The following is an 18,822-nucleotide window of genomic DNA, read 5'->3' as shown; positions in this document are numbered from 1 at the left end:
TATTTTAAACGTGCCTTTCTCACAACCTCAATCCCAAAACCATCAAATTACATTTTTGCACCTGGCACTGTTATATTCAATTAAGCTGGTTAAACTCATGCATAACTTCTAATTGGAGATCACTAAAGGCAATAAACCACCAATAGAAATTCTGTATTGTTCTTCTGAGTCTATTTGAACAATCACAAAGGTTTAGTTTTCTAAAAGGGCCCTTTATCCCATATTATATAGAGTTTTATATTGCGCTTAATATGCATTTTGGTACGACTTCCTCAAGTGAAAAATAATATGGGTTGATATTCTCCTATGTAACTTTTATACTCCATGTCTCTGCTTTCCTTACGTTCCATCCAACACTCCCTTCCCCATCTTCCCTCGCGTCCTACTTCACAAGTAACTCCACTTTGATGGACACATCCTCTGCTCAGAAAACATCCCACAGTGTCTGTCCGTCCGCCAGTGATGGTTCTGTTCATTACAGTCTCCAGCTTGCCCTGGGCCCTCAGAGACCCGTGGGCATCACCCCGCCGTAATGACCAGATGTGGCCTGGCCCCTTGAAGTCTGTGCCAACCGAGAACAGGTGGGCAACCTTGGCTGGAAGGCACAGCGCACGCCACAGAGGGAAGGAGACTGAGCGAGGCCGGGGGAGCCAGGTGGTGCTGGAGTGAGAGGAAGGTGGTTCTATGCGTGTGCATGCAGGGGGTGCGCTGGGAGCACGAATGAAAACAGAGTGGGAGACGGGACGGAGCTTCTAGAAATAACACTGTATATAATGAAGGACAGAAAAGGGGCCATGCGGTCAGGAGAAGAATATAATATAATATCACTGGTAGATATAACTGGATGTGGGACTTGAAGGTGTAAAACTGCAGCTAAGTTTATGTCTGGTTTTTATCATTTTAGTGTTGCTAGGTGATGAGTAAAAACCTGCTGTTCATGCAGTATCATGCAGTATAGCCTGACATATAACGTGAAAGGAAAATGGAAAAGGAATTGTGACTCTGTGAGGCAAAAAAAAAGATCCTTAAAACGTGACAGCTGCAGAAATACTGCAAAATAAAAAGCCATGCATACTGACAGCAAATTAAATGATTATAATGTAAATCAGGCTACATTTAAACACTTCCTAATAAAGAGTTTGTATAATTTTTGCTGCATAATGTTAACTTGAAACAAAAAGAAAAAATAATTTTCCACCACTTAGCATAAGCCATATTCAACAATCTATGCATAAAAACCCATGCAGTGGGAGTGGTTAAACTTCTGAGCACTGTTATGCACCAGCAATTACCGACAGTACAAGTTTGCATAAACTACTACATTCATCTTTTTCTATTATTAAAAGGCATTTCTGCTTTTTTTGTTTTCACAACTTGTAATGATAACGTTATTCATTTTTATCTACTTGTTTTTTCTATTCCCACAAAGTATCGTTGAACATCGTTAAAAGCTCTATACCAGGGGTGTCCAAACTACGGCCCGCGGGCCAACTGCGGCCCGTCATCCATTTTGAATTGGCCCGCATCAATGTCTAAAAAATAATTTATAAGAAAAAAAAAATATATATTTTTTTTTGATACTCAAAATTTAGTAGCGCTCAAATGGCACTTACCTAAAGCACTTTGTTTTGCTTTGTGGGGCCAAGCTTCTTCGACAGGGGAGAGGCCGGTGCATGCTTCTGTGTTTTCAGAGACACGCAAGAAGGGGCACGCAAGAGCCCTTGCGTGCTTGCGTGCCCCTTCTTTCGTGCTTGCGTGCATTCACCAATTTTTGTAACTATACGACAAAGCTACGCAAGCCTCACGCAGCCCGCAAGGCTGTGAATGGTCCGCTAACTACATCCTTTCCAGAGTCATATTTCCGGTTTCATGCCCCATAATACCGGCAGAAACCAAGTAAGATTTAGAAGAACGGATATGGACCAAATAGAAGAGCACTTGGCAGAAGATATCTGAAAGTATGACCACTTGTATAACCCGTCACTGACTAAATACAAGGACACGCAGATGACCTGCAATTCCTGGAAGGAGATCTCGGCTGACGACGGTTTGCAGGTCGACGAGTGTACGAAGCTGTGTAGAAAGATCAGGGACAAATTTGTCCTCCAGAAAAAGTAATAAAAGGTCGACAAAGACTGCCACACACAAAGAAGGTGTCTCCAAGGTTGTCTTCGACAAAAAAACGTTACTCCACCTAGTGGTCTGGCGGTGAATTGCTTTGCTGACTTGCTAGCTATCCCTCAGAACGCCACCACGCCACGCCCCCCCGCCCTGAGCGACCCGACTGTCAACTGTCCACTCCAGGGCAGGGGGGCGTGGCACGTGAGTGGCCCAGTCCTTGGTATTTTTTTCTGTATGTGGCCCTCGGGACAAAAAGTTTGGACACCCCTGCTCTATACAAATAAAATGTATTGTATTATTATTATTATTATTCAGTTTACCTCTACTAGCCGAACATTAAGTGTGACACGGGCAAAGACATGCAGCAAATGGCTGGAACCAAACCAGCAGCAGGAGTCAAGCATCATGAAAATACATCACCTCTCAGTAATGTTTTTTCTGAATCAAAACGTTTTCAGTAGCAAAGCCCTTTTAAAGTGATCATTGATCATTAAAACAGCAGTGAAATGGTGTCGTAAATTCCTTTTTGCCATGTTGGTGTTGCTTAAGTTACAGAATTTCGTAGCATCGGTGCATTGAAGCTTCATTTTTTTTCATGTTACAGAGTAACTGTTAGCGTAGCTCACTACAAATGCCAAGTAGCTAGACCAGATAAAAGAGAAAGAGTTTCCCCCAGCTCTAGATCGACCCAGGCCAGATGGGTTGTGTATCTTTTCCATAGTCTTGTGGCTCTGCTGCAGGACGTCCAGAATACTTCCAATGCATCCAAGGGGAAATCCTCCCGATCACATTCCTTAACAACTGACTGATTTCGAGGAAAATGAGCATCTGTTTTCCTTCAAGCGCTTCCTTGGTATCCAGGACACTCACTCTGTACCTAAAGGGTTTGCCTCCACGAGTGACGGATGAAACTTTGAAGCTGCACCTCAGAGATCAGCTCCCTTTTCACCACAAATTAGTGGATACTGCACCAATCAGCCTATTGATTTGGTCTCACCATAACCTCACATGATCCCAACACTTATACAACCCTTTCTGTGCAAATCACAGTGAATGCACTCAACTAACAACCACGTTTGCACACAAGGCTCTCACTTACATTATGTAAGGACCAAATAGCCAGGAACCATTACTCTCATTGCCACTTATTCCAAAAGCTACTACTGCAAGACAGGATAGTTGAAAGACACCTACAGCATCTCTGGGTGAGCAGACAAGGCCAAAATCCATAATTACTCTCCTTCCAAGCACTTAAAAACATTCCTGTAAATGCTGAGCGGTCCTCCTGCTTTATACAGAGTGAGTATGACTTTTCTTTTTTTTCAACCCCCTCTCCACTCATTACCATGACACTCAGGTTGGGTTCCGAGCCAGGTTCCATTGGCCAGACAGGTTCTCTCCGGGGAACCCTTCAGCATGAAGCCGGGCTCACAGCTGAAGCGCACGGCACTCCCCACCGTGAACTCTTCTCCCAGACGGATACCATGCACAGGAACACCTGGATCTCCACACAGCCCGGTGGATTCTCCTGAAACAGGACGGAAAACATGTATTCATGAATGGGAAAAAAGGCGCATACTTTTGGACAGTATGAGAATATCACTCCTGTGGAGAACAGCACAGGCACTCCTGCATGAATGATGTTCACATATTAAACACAATGATAGAAGAGTAACCCAGACCCCCTCTGAACCAATTGCCTCCCAAAGTTACGCCCCTCTACCTCGGTAAGGAGTGATTAGCTCAGCAAATACATCAAGTTTCATTATGCCTATTTGTTCAACAGCAGAAAATATGCAGTACGATTCATCGACCCGACATATTTTGTGCTTAGGAACATAATTCTTTGTCCTGAATTGAAAATACTCAGAGACTGTTCAGTGCGGCTGTGCACCGCTCTTACCAAGAAGCTGGTCAACATCACTTTAATAGCTTAGCTTAGCTAAGAAAGTCGGGCAAATCTTTATAAAGATGTTGTGTTTATTGCCCATTGAAAGAACACTAGCAATCCCCTGGCTATATATGAGTGTCATGAATTGTGACATTAAACTGTCAGCATGCTGGTTTATTGTCACACGGCTCGTGGGACTGTGTGCACGCTCCGGTTGGTGTGTCCCTGTCACATCTTCGTGAATGTGGTCGTATTTGTGGACTCGCGTGTCTGGACGACCCCAGGGCCTTTTGCATGGCGATAAGATATACTAGGAACCTTGAAGTGAATTGCTCTAAGGGGAGAGGAAGTATGTGGACTGATGACTGCGATGTTATAGTGCTTCATAACCCAGCGGAGGTGCGGACATCCCTGCTCCTTAGTCAAATAAGAAGAGATTAAAGCAGTTTTATGGGGGGGAACACTGTTTTTGCCCTTGAGGTCTGTGGAGCAGACAGGCCGCTCCGTCTTTGGTCCACCCACTTTGCCCATTACCTGCTAACAGCTGCCACACAAACAGTTTATTCTCTTGGCCTGGCGTTACAAGATCATCGCTGTGACTGGGAGGCGAGATTACAACTGACTTGAGTAAGTGTTAAAGGCAGACGGGGAGAGAGGATGACAAGCTGGGCTGTGCAGGACATCGCTCCAAATATTAACAACCCAAAGCTGTTTGTTCACAAAAGGGGGGTTTGTTTACGGGTTATTTTCCCCTTTATTGATCCAAACCCTCAGTCAGTCAATCTGGGTGTAGTTTTCCGTACCAGAGCAGTGTGGCGGCGAGCCGCTCCACTGGCCGTCCAGCTGGCACATTCGCGTTGTGTTGCCGATGATGGTGCGCTGGCCGATGCAGCTGTACCGGATGACTGAGCCTACTGTCCGACGGTCGCCGGAGATCTGGGCGTAAGGTGGCATGCTGGGGCGGTCACACAGCACCACTGTCCAATCAGAGAAGAGAGACGGGAGGAAGTGAAGGTGAGTATGTGAAAAAGTTATGAAAAAACACAAATTGTTCATAGCAGGCTGCTTTGTTTTAGCCCAATTATAGTGTATTGATGTTAGATTGGATCTGTCGAATCAAACTAAGACAGAAAATGTTACAAATGGAAAACAATATTATATGTTCGCACGCAGCCTAAGCACAGGGCTTCAGAAGTTGAGGTACTCACACAGGCACTTGGGAAGGGAGCGGTCCCACGTTCCGTCCCCCTGACAGGAGATGGAGCTGGTGCCCAGCAGGTAGTAGCCTGGGTTGCAGCGGTACGACACCGTGGTCTGGAAGCTGTAGCGATGCGGCCCGCTGGACAGTAACTGCCTAACGCTGCTCTCTACGTTGCCCGGCTCCGTGCAGTTCACAACTGAAGAGAGGGATGCAGGGTAGGTGAAAAGAAAAGGAGAAAAAAAGGCATCTTGTGTCAGCATTATAGGATTTTCTTTTTGGGTTGAAGACTTGTTGTTCTGACCGTTTTTTAAGCTATGATGTCGGTAAATGTCTCACACACATTAGAACATATCCAATTTATAAGCAGTTTTTCTCTTGCATTTACTCTTGTGTGTCTGTTCATTTCCTGATCTACCACTTCCACCTATTCAGCATCCATCCATCCACCCCAAATAAAGTAGGAGGCAGACTCCGGAAATAAACATTTGCTTCATTAGAGCCGGTCTCCTGCTGGCCGCAGTGGTGCAGAGATGGTGATGGATGGAGAGCTCAGAGGAGAAGAGGCACCATGTCAGTTTAGCACCAGATGGGGAGAGTTAGGGAAGACGAGGATGAGGGATGAGTGAGGAGCGAGGGACAGCGAGGGGCGGGTGTGCGTTACAGAGTTAGAGGGGAAGAGACCCTGATGGTGCAGAATATATTAAAATTCATGACAGAATGTCAGGCGCTGGCTGCTACCAGCGCCAATCCGTCTCGAGTGTCTCAGATCCGGAGACGCAAAACCAAAAGCCTTACATTGGCTCGATTAAGTCAGAGTGCAATGAATTACAGTTACTGCTCAGTCTTTTTCTATATTGTGAAGAGCAACAAATAAATGGGTACGATGATGCCAAAACTCTAATGGCTTCTAAAACCGTGTCTGAGAGTGCCCACGCAGCCATTTTGCCCCAGTTTGCCTCGCCAGTCTTGCCCCCCCCCCTTCTCGAGTGTGCCTTTGCCAATGCCAAAAGGAACCCATTGTATGCTAATGTGCCTAAAAGCCCTCTCGTTCCATGCTCCCAAGCAGGCCAGCACAGCTAAATCACCCCCCAAATACCTATTATAGTGTATTCCTTCCAGTAGAGAGCTGACCCGTGGTGCCATCATTTACAACTCACTGCATAATAACACTATAAAAGCGCATTTGAAGTAGTGGAGCCGCTTCAGCACGAGACTTTCCCGAGCTCGGAGTTCAGCTTTTGAATAAATGTGCTCGGGCAGCGTGGGCTCAAAAGGGATCCAACAGTCATCTGAAACAACTGACCTTCTGGTAAAAAAAAAAAAATGTTGTGCGCGACCGAGTGGGCAGCGAGAGAGGAAGTGAGGGGATGAAAGGGAAAAGAGAAACAACAGTGAGAGGCGAAGAAGGGGCTGAGGGTAATTCATCTCTGCTCCGCTCAGAAGTGGGGACCCCGGTCGCCCTCTCCTCCTCCTGGTCTCCTGCCAAGTAACGGCCCTGTAAGTGGTGTGTCTGAGGGAGTATTTTCCCCTGTCCTGTGACTCTTACCTTTTATCGCTGGAAGACACACAAACACACTCAAGTCGTCCAAACAGGGTGTTGCTGTGGCTCTGTGACTCAAATTGCTAGTGATTAGAGAGGGATAGGGGCCTGGCCCCGGCTGGTGGTACTCTCCTGCTTCCCTGCATTATTGATGGAGCCTACAGACTCTTGTAGTTAAAATCTAGACGGCAGAAATCATTACCTTTCTCCGATTGACTCCTGCACTGCCCTGCCCTCACCTCTCTTCCTGCCGCCTGTATCCAACCACTCCTCGCTGTCCCTCCAAGAGAGGAGCCGACGGTTGAGCTTAGCCGAGGCGAAGGTGAGATGGATGAGACAGACGCCGTCAGAGCTCTTCCAGTTTTCCACTCGGGGGGAGCAAGAACGTAGCAGACAGGAGCGCACGAATCACCAAATGTGTCTCGCGTGCTGTAATTAAGGTGATAAATCTGATTGAGGATAAGACTTCTAAGCTACTTATGTCTCCACATCAACCGCGAGGATAATGTGGCATCAAAACAGATGCCCACACCCACCCACACAGAGAGAGCACATCGAGTCTCCAGCGGAAATGCATCCAAGAGTCGGCATCTGCATGGAAACGACGCCAATGCTAATTCGATGTTACTAGTAGAGCGTGGAGGTTTAAGGCGTATGTCTGGGAGAAAATCTCCCTGCTTATGCATGCAGCCGCCACTGAGGAAGGATTCCTGGGAGACTGGTGACCTCCTCATCCTAACGTCTGGAAAGAAAAAAAGCCAAATCCTTTCTCTCCTCATTTAAAACAAAAATTATAAGTCAACCCGTCACTGGTTCTGCCACCGCCTTGTCACATTCGGGAACCCGTCTTCGCGTGCGGCCCCTTTCCTGTGCCTGTCATGAAGCCTTCGGTTGGTGGGGACGGATGTGGATTTGTTGCTTTTCGCAAAATAACACTGCCAAATTAAAAAGTCCTTGCTCTGCGTGTTCAAAGCGGAGCAGGGTACTTCTTATTCTGAGCAAAAAGACAAGAATGCAAGTCTCCCAAGAATCCTGTGATTGTTTTTTGGCCGCGTCTGCGTGGTTATTAACCAAGTGTGTTTCCTTGACAGACAGGTGAGCCTCAGAGGCAAAGAGGAAATAGCATCATATGTAAATATAATCTGGAACCTCCAAGGACAGTGAGGTTGAGACAGTGGTAATTAAAAAAATCCACCTTTTTTTTCTCATTTCAATTTCCCTCCTAATACGCTTCTTTCAAAACTCTTTCTCCCTCTGGGCGTCCGTGCGTTTCATCTCCGCGCTCCCCGTGATTGGGGTCGTTTGTGGTCAAAGAAGGTTTGACCTTGTACGACACAATAGGTAATTTAATACCTGCCCAAAAATAAATGGGAGTGAATACAAAAAGAGAGCCGTACTCCCACAGGCAAGTATATGGAAATGAGCACACGTTTAAAAAAAGTGCTCCAACCAATGCATTTGGTGACAAAGCTGGTTTCGTTGGCACTGAAAAGCAACAACTTAAGAGTTTCTCTCTTCTGTCTATACGCTGCTGACGTAGCTGCACTGTGATCACACGTGTCACGATCCATCATCTCCTGCCTCGCTCCACTCTATCCCAGTTGCATGAAAGTCGAATCCACCTCCTCACCCACAAACACCTGTTCCCTCATTTTCCCAGCCATATCCAGCGGCTTCTAACCAGATTGTCTGCTTACATCCCAGCGTGTATTCCCATGTTCCCCCCCCGCCTGCATGTTCCTGTACCTGCCTGCCTGAGAGTCGGTCCATTTGTCTGTGAGTCTAGTCTGTTTCAAGTAAAGTTCAGTCACTGAACCTTACGACCACAGTCTGCGCCGGGGTCCTCCCTGTTTGTGCTGCTGCCCTCAGCTGTGGCAGAAGGATCTGTGGACCGAGCAGACCTTTATGTTTTTCTGCAGAGGAACTTAATGAAGTGACTCGCCCATATGCATGGTCTTCAACTCGTCTGCCAATAAGCCTCCAGCATATAGCGGGAAAATGCAGCCCTGGCATTGGCACCGAATCTTGTGTTGTCTAAAGTCTTGGATGATGAAGAGTTCTTGCCGTCGCAGATTTTGTGGCCTCGGCAACCGCAGTGCTCGCTTCCTCCCGTTCCGGTACATCAACCCTGCCTGCATCCCAGTTGGCTAAAGAGTTTTCTGATAAATTGATGTCTCTCTCTCTCTCTCCCTCCCTCGCAACCACCAAACTTTGTTTTCTGAATTCGCTTCTTCGTTAATATAAAAAGGACAAAGCAACACTCCCCACTGAGCATGGTGGAAATCTAACATGTAACTACAATAGCTTGATAGTGTCAACCGGACCCATTGGTAAACAGCATCTTGCATCTGTCCTGGGACTTTGCAGTTATTCTTCCGTTAATCTGTAGCTATAAGGGTGCTCTAGAAATGAAATGTGCATTGACTGCTGTACTTGACACTTACTTTTACACCTGGGGAGGGTGTTACTCCACTGCCCGTTGCCCTGGCAGGCAGATTTTACCGCCCCCTGCAGAACATATCCGGTGTTGCAGACAAAGCGCACGGCGTCATTCAAGTTGAATTGGTTTCCTTGGGTCATGCCGAAGGTAGGGTTGCCAGGATGCCCGCATGTAATAGCTGAAAAATCCAAAGGGGAAATGAGAAAAATCATGTGAGTGCATTTGCCGAGCAGTTTGAGGGATTTAGAAGTTTAATAAACAAAGCCCGGATTAGGTTAGTAACCGTCACAGAAACGCTTCAATAATTAGTGCAGACACTGAAATTGAAAGATGATCCAAACTTGACAGGCATCAGGCTCCACTGTGGCTGAGCATGTCATTATTTTCACCCTTGTGATTTGATTTATTTGTGATTAATTTGATCTTTAGTCAAATAATCGTCTTGTGAAATGAACGAATACTGTATTATTTTTTGAATAATGACCACATCTTTGAAAAAGTCATGGTAAAACACACTGGCTTTTAAAGTTAAATTTATGCAGGAACTTTGAAAAAAAAATCTTCAATTACCCGAAATTAAGTAGTGATCAGTGCCAGATGGTTCAAGTCTAATTACAGTAAAGTGGTCGTCCACGGCGATCTTAAAATAGCCCGATTAAAGCGTCCCTTGGTAATATCTGTACAAAACTATGATGTGCACAGCTATTTAAGTGGGAAAAGTCATCCAGTTGTAAACTTTTTAAATCTAAACCATTGCTCCAAATAGAAAAGATTGTCAGTAACCCATTTCTGTGAGTCAACTATACCACCCTTAGCTCTAAGGATAAGCTAGCTACTGAGCGTCATCACTGGGCACTTACGGACGCAGACAGGAGTGCGTCCTGACCAGCGGTGATCCTGTTCACAGATTCGCACCGACACCCCGATGAGACGAAATCCTGGATTGCACTGGTACACAACGCTGCCTCGATAGTTGTAGTTCTCTCCATTGATCTGCCCGTTCACTATGGGCTCCGGGGAGCCACAATGCCCAGCTGTGGTCGAATGAAGAAGGAAACAGTCAAGGTCGGAGAAAGGCGTTGAAACATTTTGCAGCAAAAGACAACTTGAGATTATAATTGTATTTTTTGGAGCTGTAGATCTTACCGAGACATTGGACCTGGGTTCCGCTCCAAAGCCCGTTTGACATACACTCTCGTACCCGGGAGCCCACCAAGGTATAACCTGTGTTGCAGGAGAAGATGGCAGTGGCTCCATACACAGTCAGCGTTCCAATCTTGTTGCCGTTCGGTGGAGTCCCAAGATCACCGCAGGAGATGACTGAAATGGGAAAACATTGTAATATGAATATTGCAAAATCCCATGTGGTCAAAATAAAATCAAAAATAATCATTTGTCTTGTCTGGGAAATGATTTTGTTTTGCTTTCATTCATTCCATTTGGTTAGACGATTCATGCCTGTTTAGTTATGTTTTCCCAATTTCACAGTGGAAATAAGATATGTTTGTGTGCAATTAAATTTCGAGGCTGGTAAATTAATTTCTCGGCCGAGGTTTTCCTATCTTTTTGAGCAAATGAGGGAGTTAATTAAAAAAGCTTCGGGAAAATTAGTCGACGTGATTTGCAGTTTTCACTTACTGCCACAGACTGGGCGTGGATCCGGGTAGTTCCAGGTGCTGTTGGCTTGGCAGCGAATGACCCTTTGACCCCTGTAGTAATATCCTGGGTCACATATGAGCATCATAATGGCGTCGTATTGGTTTTGAGTTCCGTAGATCAGTCTCCATCTCCCATGCTCCACAGCGGAGTGGCCGATGTCGGGGCAAGTCACGGCTGAGGGTCAATGGTCAAACCAAGATTATTAATTCAGATTTACTTGATTAAATGTTGGTAACACTATGATAGCAGTGAGCCGATAAATATCTGGTCAGCTTGTTGCAAACACACAACATTTTATTGATTTATTACTGGATAAGAGTGACAAACTAGTTTCAATCTTGAACCTGATATTTGAAACTGAGGACGTTACGAGATTGTATTAGTACCACCAACTCAACAAACTGGTAAAAAAAAAGGGGGAAATACTCACGTATACATCTGGGTGGGGCCTCAATCGGGCTCCACCTCCCAAATTCCTGACAGACCACTGAGGTGGTGACTGGCCCGGCGAGCAGGAACCCCGGGTTACACTGGTAAGTGGCTGTGGCTCCGAGAGAGAAGTCCTGGCCAACGACGCTGCCATTGACCGGAGGCACTGGCATTCCACAGGACATGACTGGAAGGAAAGAGAAACAACAATCAGGAAGGGACGACGAGGAAATGCGGTTAGTAGAACGAGAACACAGGTAAGTATATTCTAATAGCCATTATTTTATGCAGAGTGCCCGGCTCACAACAGGGTCCCAGTGCAAACACGAGCCCAGGGCCAGCCTTGATGAGCGGTAAACATTAGCTCGGGCCGCCATCTGCACAATAGTAAACAATCGAGTCCAGCGAGACCACGTGCAATTCATGTAGCCATTACACCTGCTGTGGACTTGACCAGATATTGAATGGCTGCGCTGCCGCTCCCAGTTTTCACTCTCAGCTGATACTGTTGATGAGGCTGGCTGGAAACCAAACTCTGGAAAAAGAGATTTCATGTGTTTGGAATAAAAGAGGGAAAATCTGAAATTGGAAAGCCGTGAATAGATGTGTTTTTCTTTACCATTACTTTGACTTTATATGATTCATTTACTTTCATATAAAAATACTTTCAAACCCTGAATCAATATAGCTGATTCTCGCGCAGCCACAAGGAAATAGCTGTGACCCATAAGACTGAAATAAACAGTTCAGCTCAGGTAAATCACGCATCATTAATGTGACGCACTGTTGTCTTCAAAGCATTTTTGAGGGATGGCAACGTGAGCTTCCTTCAAGCACGCCTCAGGCTGAAGGACTGTTGATGAAGGCGCACTCTCAGCGCTCTTCAATCCCAAGTAAATGGATTTGCTGAAACTTTTTATCAATTAAATTAAATCAGAAACTAAATTAACTCTTCTACCAATTGCTTTGTATTCGAAATAGGAAGTTAAAGGAAGGAAAATACGTAATTGACTCGATTTTTAGGAACCACCACCCTCTCAACCCTTCTCATGACCTGCTGCTTTGATGGCGCCCCTCACCTTGGCACAGCGGCACTGGAGCGTTCCACTGGTAAATCCCCTGTGGGCTGCGGGTGCACGTGGCGCTGCTCTGGCCAATAAGCCGGAAGCCCTGGTCACAGGTGAAACGCAGTGTGCTGCCCAGCTTCGTGCCTGTCAGGCTGTGCATCGTGCCGTTCAGGGGGTTGCTTGGAGGGCTGCAGTAAGCCGCTGTGGAACAAACAAATAAAATAAATAGATAGAGATGTAAATAAACATATAATAATGGAATTCAACAGGCATAAAAACCAAGTAATGATGCAAGATGTTGCTGAGGAGGTGAAGGATTAATGTGCCTTCAGTAGCACAGATTCCAACATCTCCTCTGCATCTGTCTTCTACGCCTGGCGTGGCAAAGGAGGATATGTATTAATACCAGCCCTACACAACAATCTCTTTAAGGTACAAACTGCAGACGAGAGACAAGAGAAATTGATTAAAGCAAAGTAATGCTCTGCAAAGCGAAACAGGAGTTTGTCAGCAGCTAGCGGAGGAGGATCATAAAAGTGATGGATACATAATAACGCCAGCAAAGTATCTGTTTTTGTTTGTTGGCTAAATTGGTGGCTGCAATAATCGTTCATCATACGAAATGGCGGCAGCAACAGGTCCGTCGTTTGCAGAAAAATGGAGAACGCTGGGGCCTAAATTGCATTTCTGCAAATCTGTACGATAACACAGTGTTACTACACACAATCTGGAAACATTTCAAAAAATATGTGATGGTAAAGTATGCAGCATTGTTGGATGGGAAGTGGACCATGGGCACAAAAGATAACACGTTATCATTTACACTGAATTATTACGACCACATTACATTTCTATAAAAATGCAAATTCCGGCTCCCACTGCTCATATCTACTCACGAGAAATCCCTCACTTTCAAGTAAGTGGGAACTTTGAGCATCACGCAGACGATCGGATAAAACTCTCTCACACTTAAGTCATGACGACGGTGTAATATGTATTCTGCGTGCATGGGATGATGCTGCCTCACCGAAATCGCTCCGGCGAGTCAGGGAATTTTAAGACTTTTCTAGAGAGCTCACAGACGACTTAGTGGCACAGAAAGGTTTGACATTGCAGTTCACTAAGAAGCAGATGACACACAGCAGGTGTACTTTTGTGAAGTGCTGTATTCGAGTGTGAAAAGGTTGTCATCGCCGCAATCGTCAAGGGATGAATGTCCTCCTTGAAGCCTACACGAGTCAGGAATAGAACAAACCTGATGTTTAAATCAAATGACACTGAATTCGCTCCTCCTGTCAGTCACTGTGACTGGCGGCTCCCGAGCAAGCCTCGAGTTCAAGTCTTCACTTCTTTCTGAGTCTAAAGTCAAATTGCGTCTCTCTCTCTGTGTTCCTCGCTCTTTCCTTCTGCCTGATGCAGCTTGTCTCAGTGCAATCGGCCCTGCAGGCCCGAGGAACCAGATCACATGAGCAGGTGACTGCCACTGGAATGGATAATAGAGAGGAAGAAGGGGGGAGAGGGGTGGATGTAGAGAAAGGATGAGACCTAAGCATCGAGAGATAATGGTCGGGAAAACAGCGACAGATCGTTAAAAGTGAGAGAGAAAAAGCAGTGGATGGAGAGAATGACAAGAAAACTGAGAAGGGGAGTTTTGGTTGGAGACGGAAGGGCGGCCCGTGGAGAGAAAAGATGGATTGATGAAGATCACAGCTGAATACATTGAATCTGCCGGCGCCATCTGTTCCCCCCCCCCCCCCCCACGTCTCCCCTAGAAAGGCAACTCCACACTGACCACGGCAACTTGTGGGTTCTCAGCCGTCACTTTGTCCGTCTGTCACTCCGCCCGCCACGGCAAAATGCGTCACGGTTTCAAAAAAAAGCAAGACAAAAAGAGGGCAGGGAAACGACAGAACATCCGGATGGGGAGAGACAGAGCGCCCCACGGAGAGGAGGAGGAAGAGAGAGAGAGACGATTAGTCAATCTGGCTGAGTGGTGTTGATACAGCACGGAGGGAGCCTTTTAAATATTTACACAGTCATAATTCATGGCGAGTTATGCAGGTGTCGTATACCAACAGATCTTTCACGGGAGCGGGACAAAACTGAGAAAATAATAAGAAACGCCGCTCCGCTAATTCCCAGGCCGGTGCCGCAGATGCTCGCCGCCCCCGCTAGGTTGTCATGGAGACGGTTCATATTTCGAGCTGGTGCAGCTGCAGACCGAAGCTCAAATGTTCGACTTGTTGACTCGGTAAACTATGAGATTGAATGTACAACGTTGTCAAATAGATACAAAGCTTAATATCAGTTCTTCACAGTGAATCAATACTAAAGGTAGTGACATCACTTTTTGTCCCACCTGAGTAGCGTATCCGGAAGCCCTTGTGACTGGTGGTGTGATCGAAGGACCAGTGCAGGTAGACCTTGTTACTGGAGCTGGTGATGCTGAGCGGACTGGAGTAGTTACCACTGAGGGTGATGAGGAGGGTGCTCTGCCGGGACGGGCCTGCAGAAATAATATGGAGAGAAAAAAATGAAAAATCGTGCTGGCAAGGTTTAATGACTTTGTGTAAAAGAGAAAAAGGCACCAGTGCTTTGAAAATTATATAATATATTTTGTAACAACTACTTTAATTGTTTTTTATGTTATTTCGCATGTATTTTTCACTTTTTTTTAATTTGTGAAGCACTTTGTAAATTTGAGAAGTACACATAAATAAACAACAACACAACAGCTAACGAAAATGCTTTCTCCGTTTGTACAGATTTAATTAGAAAAACACTTGAATTATGACGTGAATCCAATTTTTCGGACTTATTCGACTTAACGGGAGATTTGTTCGGCTTCTTTCGGCTGGAACGGACAGATTCGGCCTCGTAATTGGCTCGGCAGCCCCAAGGTTAGCGAGCGCCCGCTCCCCTTCCACTCGGCACAAGATAAAAAGCACTAATCAGCAACAGCAGTGTATACGACCGCCATTTTCTCAGAGCAGCCCTGGCAGAGTTGCTGACTGTGCCTCTAATCACATGCAAATGTACAAGGCAGAGGGAGATGTTCTGTCACCATGAAAGGGAGCTTGTGTGTGATTTTCCGTTAGCGGATGCCTTGTTAGCGTTGGGTAAATTCAGCTGTCGGGATCATTTTAGCCCATAATTGTGGATATTTGTGAATAAGTGAGTCTTTGAACAGGGGATTATGGGGGAATGCCGCAGGGAGAGGAGGTCAATAGACTACTGACATCAGCAATGTCCAAAAAAAAGAAACAGTATCAGGGTGGCAATTAAAATGTGTGGAAAGTTAAAAAGCCAAATTAAAGATGACCCTGCTCAGCTAAACTGCTTGAGACTGCACGTGACCGTCTGTGCACGCGTGGACTTCGGCAACTCACCGTCGAAGATCTCAAGCTCGTCAAACTGACGGCTGGTCTGGAAGTGTTCAATGGTGAAGGTGATATTGTAGCCTGGTTCTACTTTGACCACCCAGGAGCAGGACTCGAAATGGGGGAACCCGTTGCCCGGGGACTGGCTCATGATGACTCCCGTGGAAGCTGTGAGGACCTCGTTCATGGGACACGTCACTGGTGAGAGAAACAGAAAAGAGTCAAAAAAGTTAATTATAGCCCGTCTATTCTTGACATTGGATGAGAGCCAGTAGAGACATTTGCCTTTCTGTTGTTTTTTTCCCCTAGGGTGTCCTGTTCAACATCACAAATAGTCCTAAGGCTGAGGTGCTCTGTCACCATGTTGTCTTGCCAAATTGGTAGGTTCACCAAGGTGTCACTTTTCCATCACTTCGGACCTAAGAGTGAATTCTGATTGTAGCCATTGTTGACAGAAGTCAGATGTAATTGGCTACAGTGGGATTTTTGACCAGTGGAAAAGGGTTATATGGAGACAAACAATAATTCAAGTTCAGTTTTACACCTATTTGTGTAATACAGGCAATTTAGAGTCTCCGGTTAATTTAAGCTGTGTGTCTCGGGAATTGTGGGAGGTAGATGAAAAAAAACCCAGAAAGGTTTGAACCCAGAGAGTTCTTGCTGTGAGCTGACAGTGCTCCTGGCAACCACTGCACCACCGTGCCACACTGAGTTAAAAATAATAACAATAATAATAATCTTATAAATAACAATTTGAATTTCAGCAATAATGACTTTTTTGTATTTCTTTGCTGTTAACTTCTAATGGCTGTATATTCTCTTTAGTGAATTGAATCTACCTTGAAACACAAATTGGATTGCTTTTATCCATACTGTTGTTGGAGGGCGACTCAATGTGACTAAAAGCAAAACTAAGCTAATTGTCATTCTGGTCCTGATGCTGGTGCAGGAAAGACAGATCCATGTTATGTCAGTCCAGAAAAAAGGATAATATAACATCTATGATACTGAATCCCCACAAGCCGGTGTCCCCTCGTTTCCTGTCGTCAGGAAACAAGGGGTCACCGTTACATCCTTTAAGGTTTCATAGTTGTTTCAGTTTACACAAACACTCCTGCATTGTTGCTCGACTGCTGTGAAGAAGCCAGCGTCTAAACCTGCCTGAGGGTTTTGCATACAGAGTGAGAAGCGAGCTCCGACATGCAAGAAGCCGCCGCTGCGACGACCACACAATACAAGTTTCCTGTTGTTTGTGTTGCTCACTTAACGGGCAATGAGCACTGAAGAGAGACAGACCGGGAATAACGCTTTCCAGCGCAGTGAGAGATTCACATTTGTTCTTCTTATTCGATCACACAGTTAAATCAACACCTCTTAATATTACAAACAGAATACTGACCAATAACTGTGACAGCGTCAGGATGGGAGGATAGAATGCAGGACATAGTAGGAGGCAACAAATATGATTGAACGAGAAACATTCTCCTGCCGAGCCGGATAGACCCTGCCCCTTTTAGTCGAGGCAATGCACGAATCCCACAGCCCCTGATTCCGACATTTTGACATACTCAGAAACCAGGAGAACCGAACTCCATCAAGGCTGACGACATTATTAAAAATAATCAATATCCACAACATGTTCCTGTCTTCTATACAACGTTTGTGGATATAGTTTTTTTTTTAAATCCATATAAACATGTATTAAGTTAAAACAGCCATATCCCTACATAATAAACACTCATCTATAACAGCTGTATATCTACACACAAGCACATACAAACACAGAAGGATGAAATTTAACCTAAAGAGCAGAGATTCCAATATCTGAGCAGAGATGCTTAAAGCTGTTCACTGTATGTGACTATCACAGAGTGCTGGAATTAATTGTCAGCATAGATAATGTTAATACTAATACTAGATATTCAATTTCCTTCTCGCAGTGTGACAGGAACCCAAGCCTGCCTAGGTCTAAAACACATGTGGGGGGGGGGGGGGCATGGGGTCTATGGCTCTGCAGGTCGATTATATTGGAACGAGCAGCCACTTCAAAGTGACCAGGTGCCCTCTCGTGCATGCTCGTGTATTATATGTGTGTGTGTGTGTGTGTGTGTGTGTTTGTCAACCAAAGGGTGGCAGACAAATTTCAAATGCATGCAAATGTCCTTGTTGTGTGCTGCAATTTAAACAGCCGAGCCTGTTCTGCCTCAGGGTACAGGGAGCTCTTGGTACTTGCAGCTCCTACAGTGGAGAAATATTGAGTCGCATTCTAGCAGTGGCTCCTTTGTGGGACAAATGTGTGAGTGCTCGTGGGTGTATTTTGCACGTGCATGGATAAGATTGTTTGTTTGTGTTAGCAGACAGTGTGTAATACCTTTTTTCGGTGGGTTCATAGGGGGAAGACGTTATTAAATCCGGAGGAAAAAAGATTATGGCAGACAGCCTGGGTGTAACAGCCTTTGGTAAATAATTAGCATTTGTTTTACCTCGCCTTCTGCATCAATGGGTGTGCGGGGGTTTGCTGCCTCGGGAAAGCTCAGATAATGTCAGGTGAGATGTCACCGACAGTAAGGCATGTTTAAATGACTTCAAAAATATGTTCCTGTCAGCACTGAACCAGACGCTACCACAAAAGGACAAAAAAAAAACTTTAATAACTGCAAAGCTGCTTTTTAACACTTTCATATTGGGTTTTCTATAAAAGCAAACAAACCACTGTGCTGACTCAACACATACAAAATGGAAATTAAATTAAACAAAATTTTCAGTAGGATCAACATCTCAGAAGCTTTTTTTCCGACATGAACTCTAGGACTCTGTGTTCACATATGAAGAAGTCAGAGGGAGATTGTCAGACGTATTTAATGACAACAGTACATTTTAATGAAATCTTCTGGGTAGAGAATGCAGGAGCCAAAACATACCATATAAATTGTTGTTTTTGTTTGCAGCACATCGGCATCAGCCCTTTTCACCAAAAGCTCTCAAATCTAATTTTCTTTAAAAGTTGACTTCCTTGTGTGCATTTTCTACGTGTATGACACCACTTCTACATCCTGAGATATTTGTATTGTTTCACTTTCGTATATGTTAGATG

General features: G+C 45.2%; 1 protein-coding gene across 1 annotated transcript in view; it reads right to left on the bottom strand.

The window, feature by feature from the left end:
* Positions 1-18,822, bottom strand: part of csmd2 (CUB and Sushi multiple domains 2) — a 260,666-nt gene that overhangs the window by 16,694 nt on the left and 225,150 nt on the right. Inside the window, exons 48-58 of the mRNA XM_061092731.1 lie at positions 15,738-15,926; positions 14,708-14,854; positions 12,361-12,549; positions 11,283-11,468; positions 10,832-11,026; positions 10,340-10,513; positions 10,054-10,227; positions 9,198-9,371; positions 5,221-5,409; positions 4,816-4,989; positions 3,467-3,649 (exon numbers count right to left, since the gene is read on the bottom strand). Of these exons, the coding sequence (XP_060948714.1) occupies positions 3,467-3,649; positions 4,816-4,989; positions 5,221-5,409; positions 9,198-9,371; positions 10,054-10,227; positions 10,340-10,513; positions 10,832-11,026; positions 11,283-11,468; positions 12,361-12,549; positions 14,708-14,854; positions 15,738-15,926 (1,974 nt within the window). The remainder of the gene's footprint in view (positions 1-3,466; positions 3,650-4,815; positions 4,990-5,220; positions 5,410-9,197; positions 9,372-10,053; positions 10,228-10,339; positions 10,514-10,831; positions 11,027-11,282; positions 11,469-12,360; positions 12,550-14,707; positions 14,855-15,737; positions 15,927-18,822) is intronic.

Source organism: Limanda limanda, chromosome 19, assembly GCF_963576545.1.
Source record: "Limanda limanda chromosome 19, fLimLim1.1, whole genome shotgun sequence".
Classification (NCBI taxonomy): domain Eukaryota; kingdom Metazoa; phylum Chordata; class Actinopteri; order Pleuronectiformes; family Pleuronectidae; genus Limanda; species Limanda limanda.
Note: the sequence above shows the minus strand (reverse complement) of the source record. Positions and strands in the feature narration are given on the sequence as shown.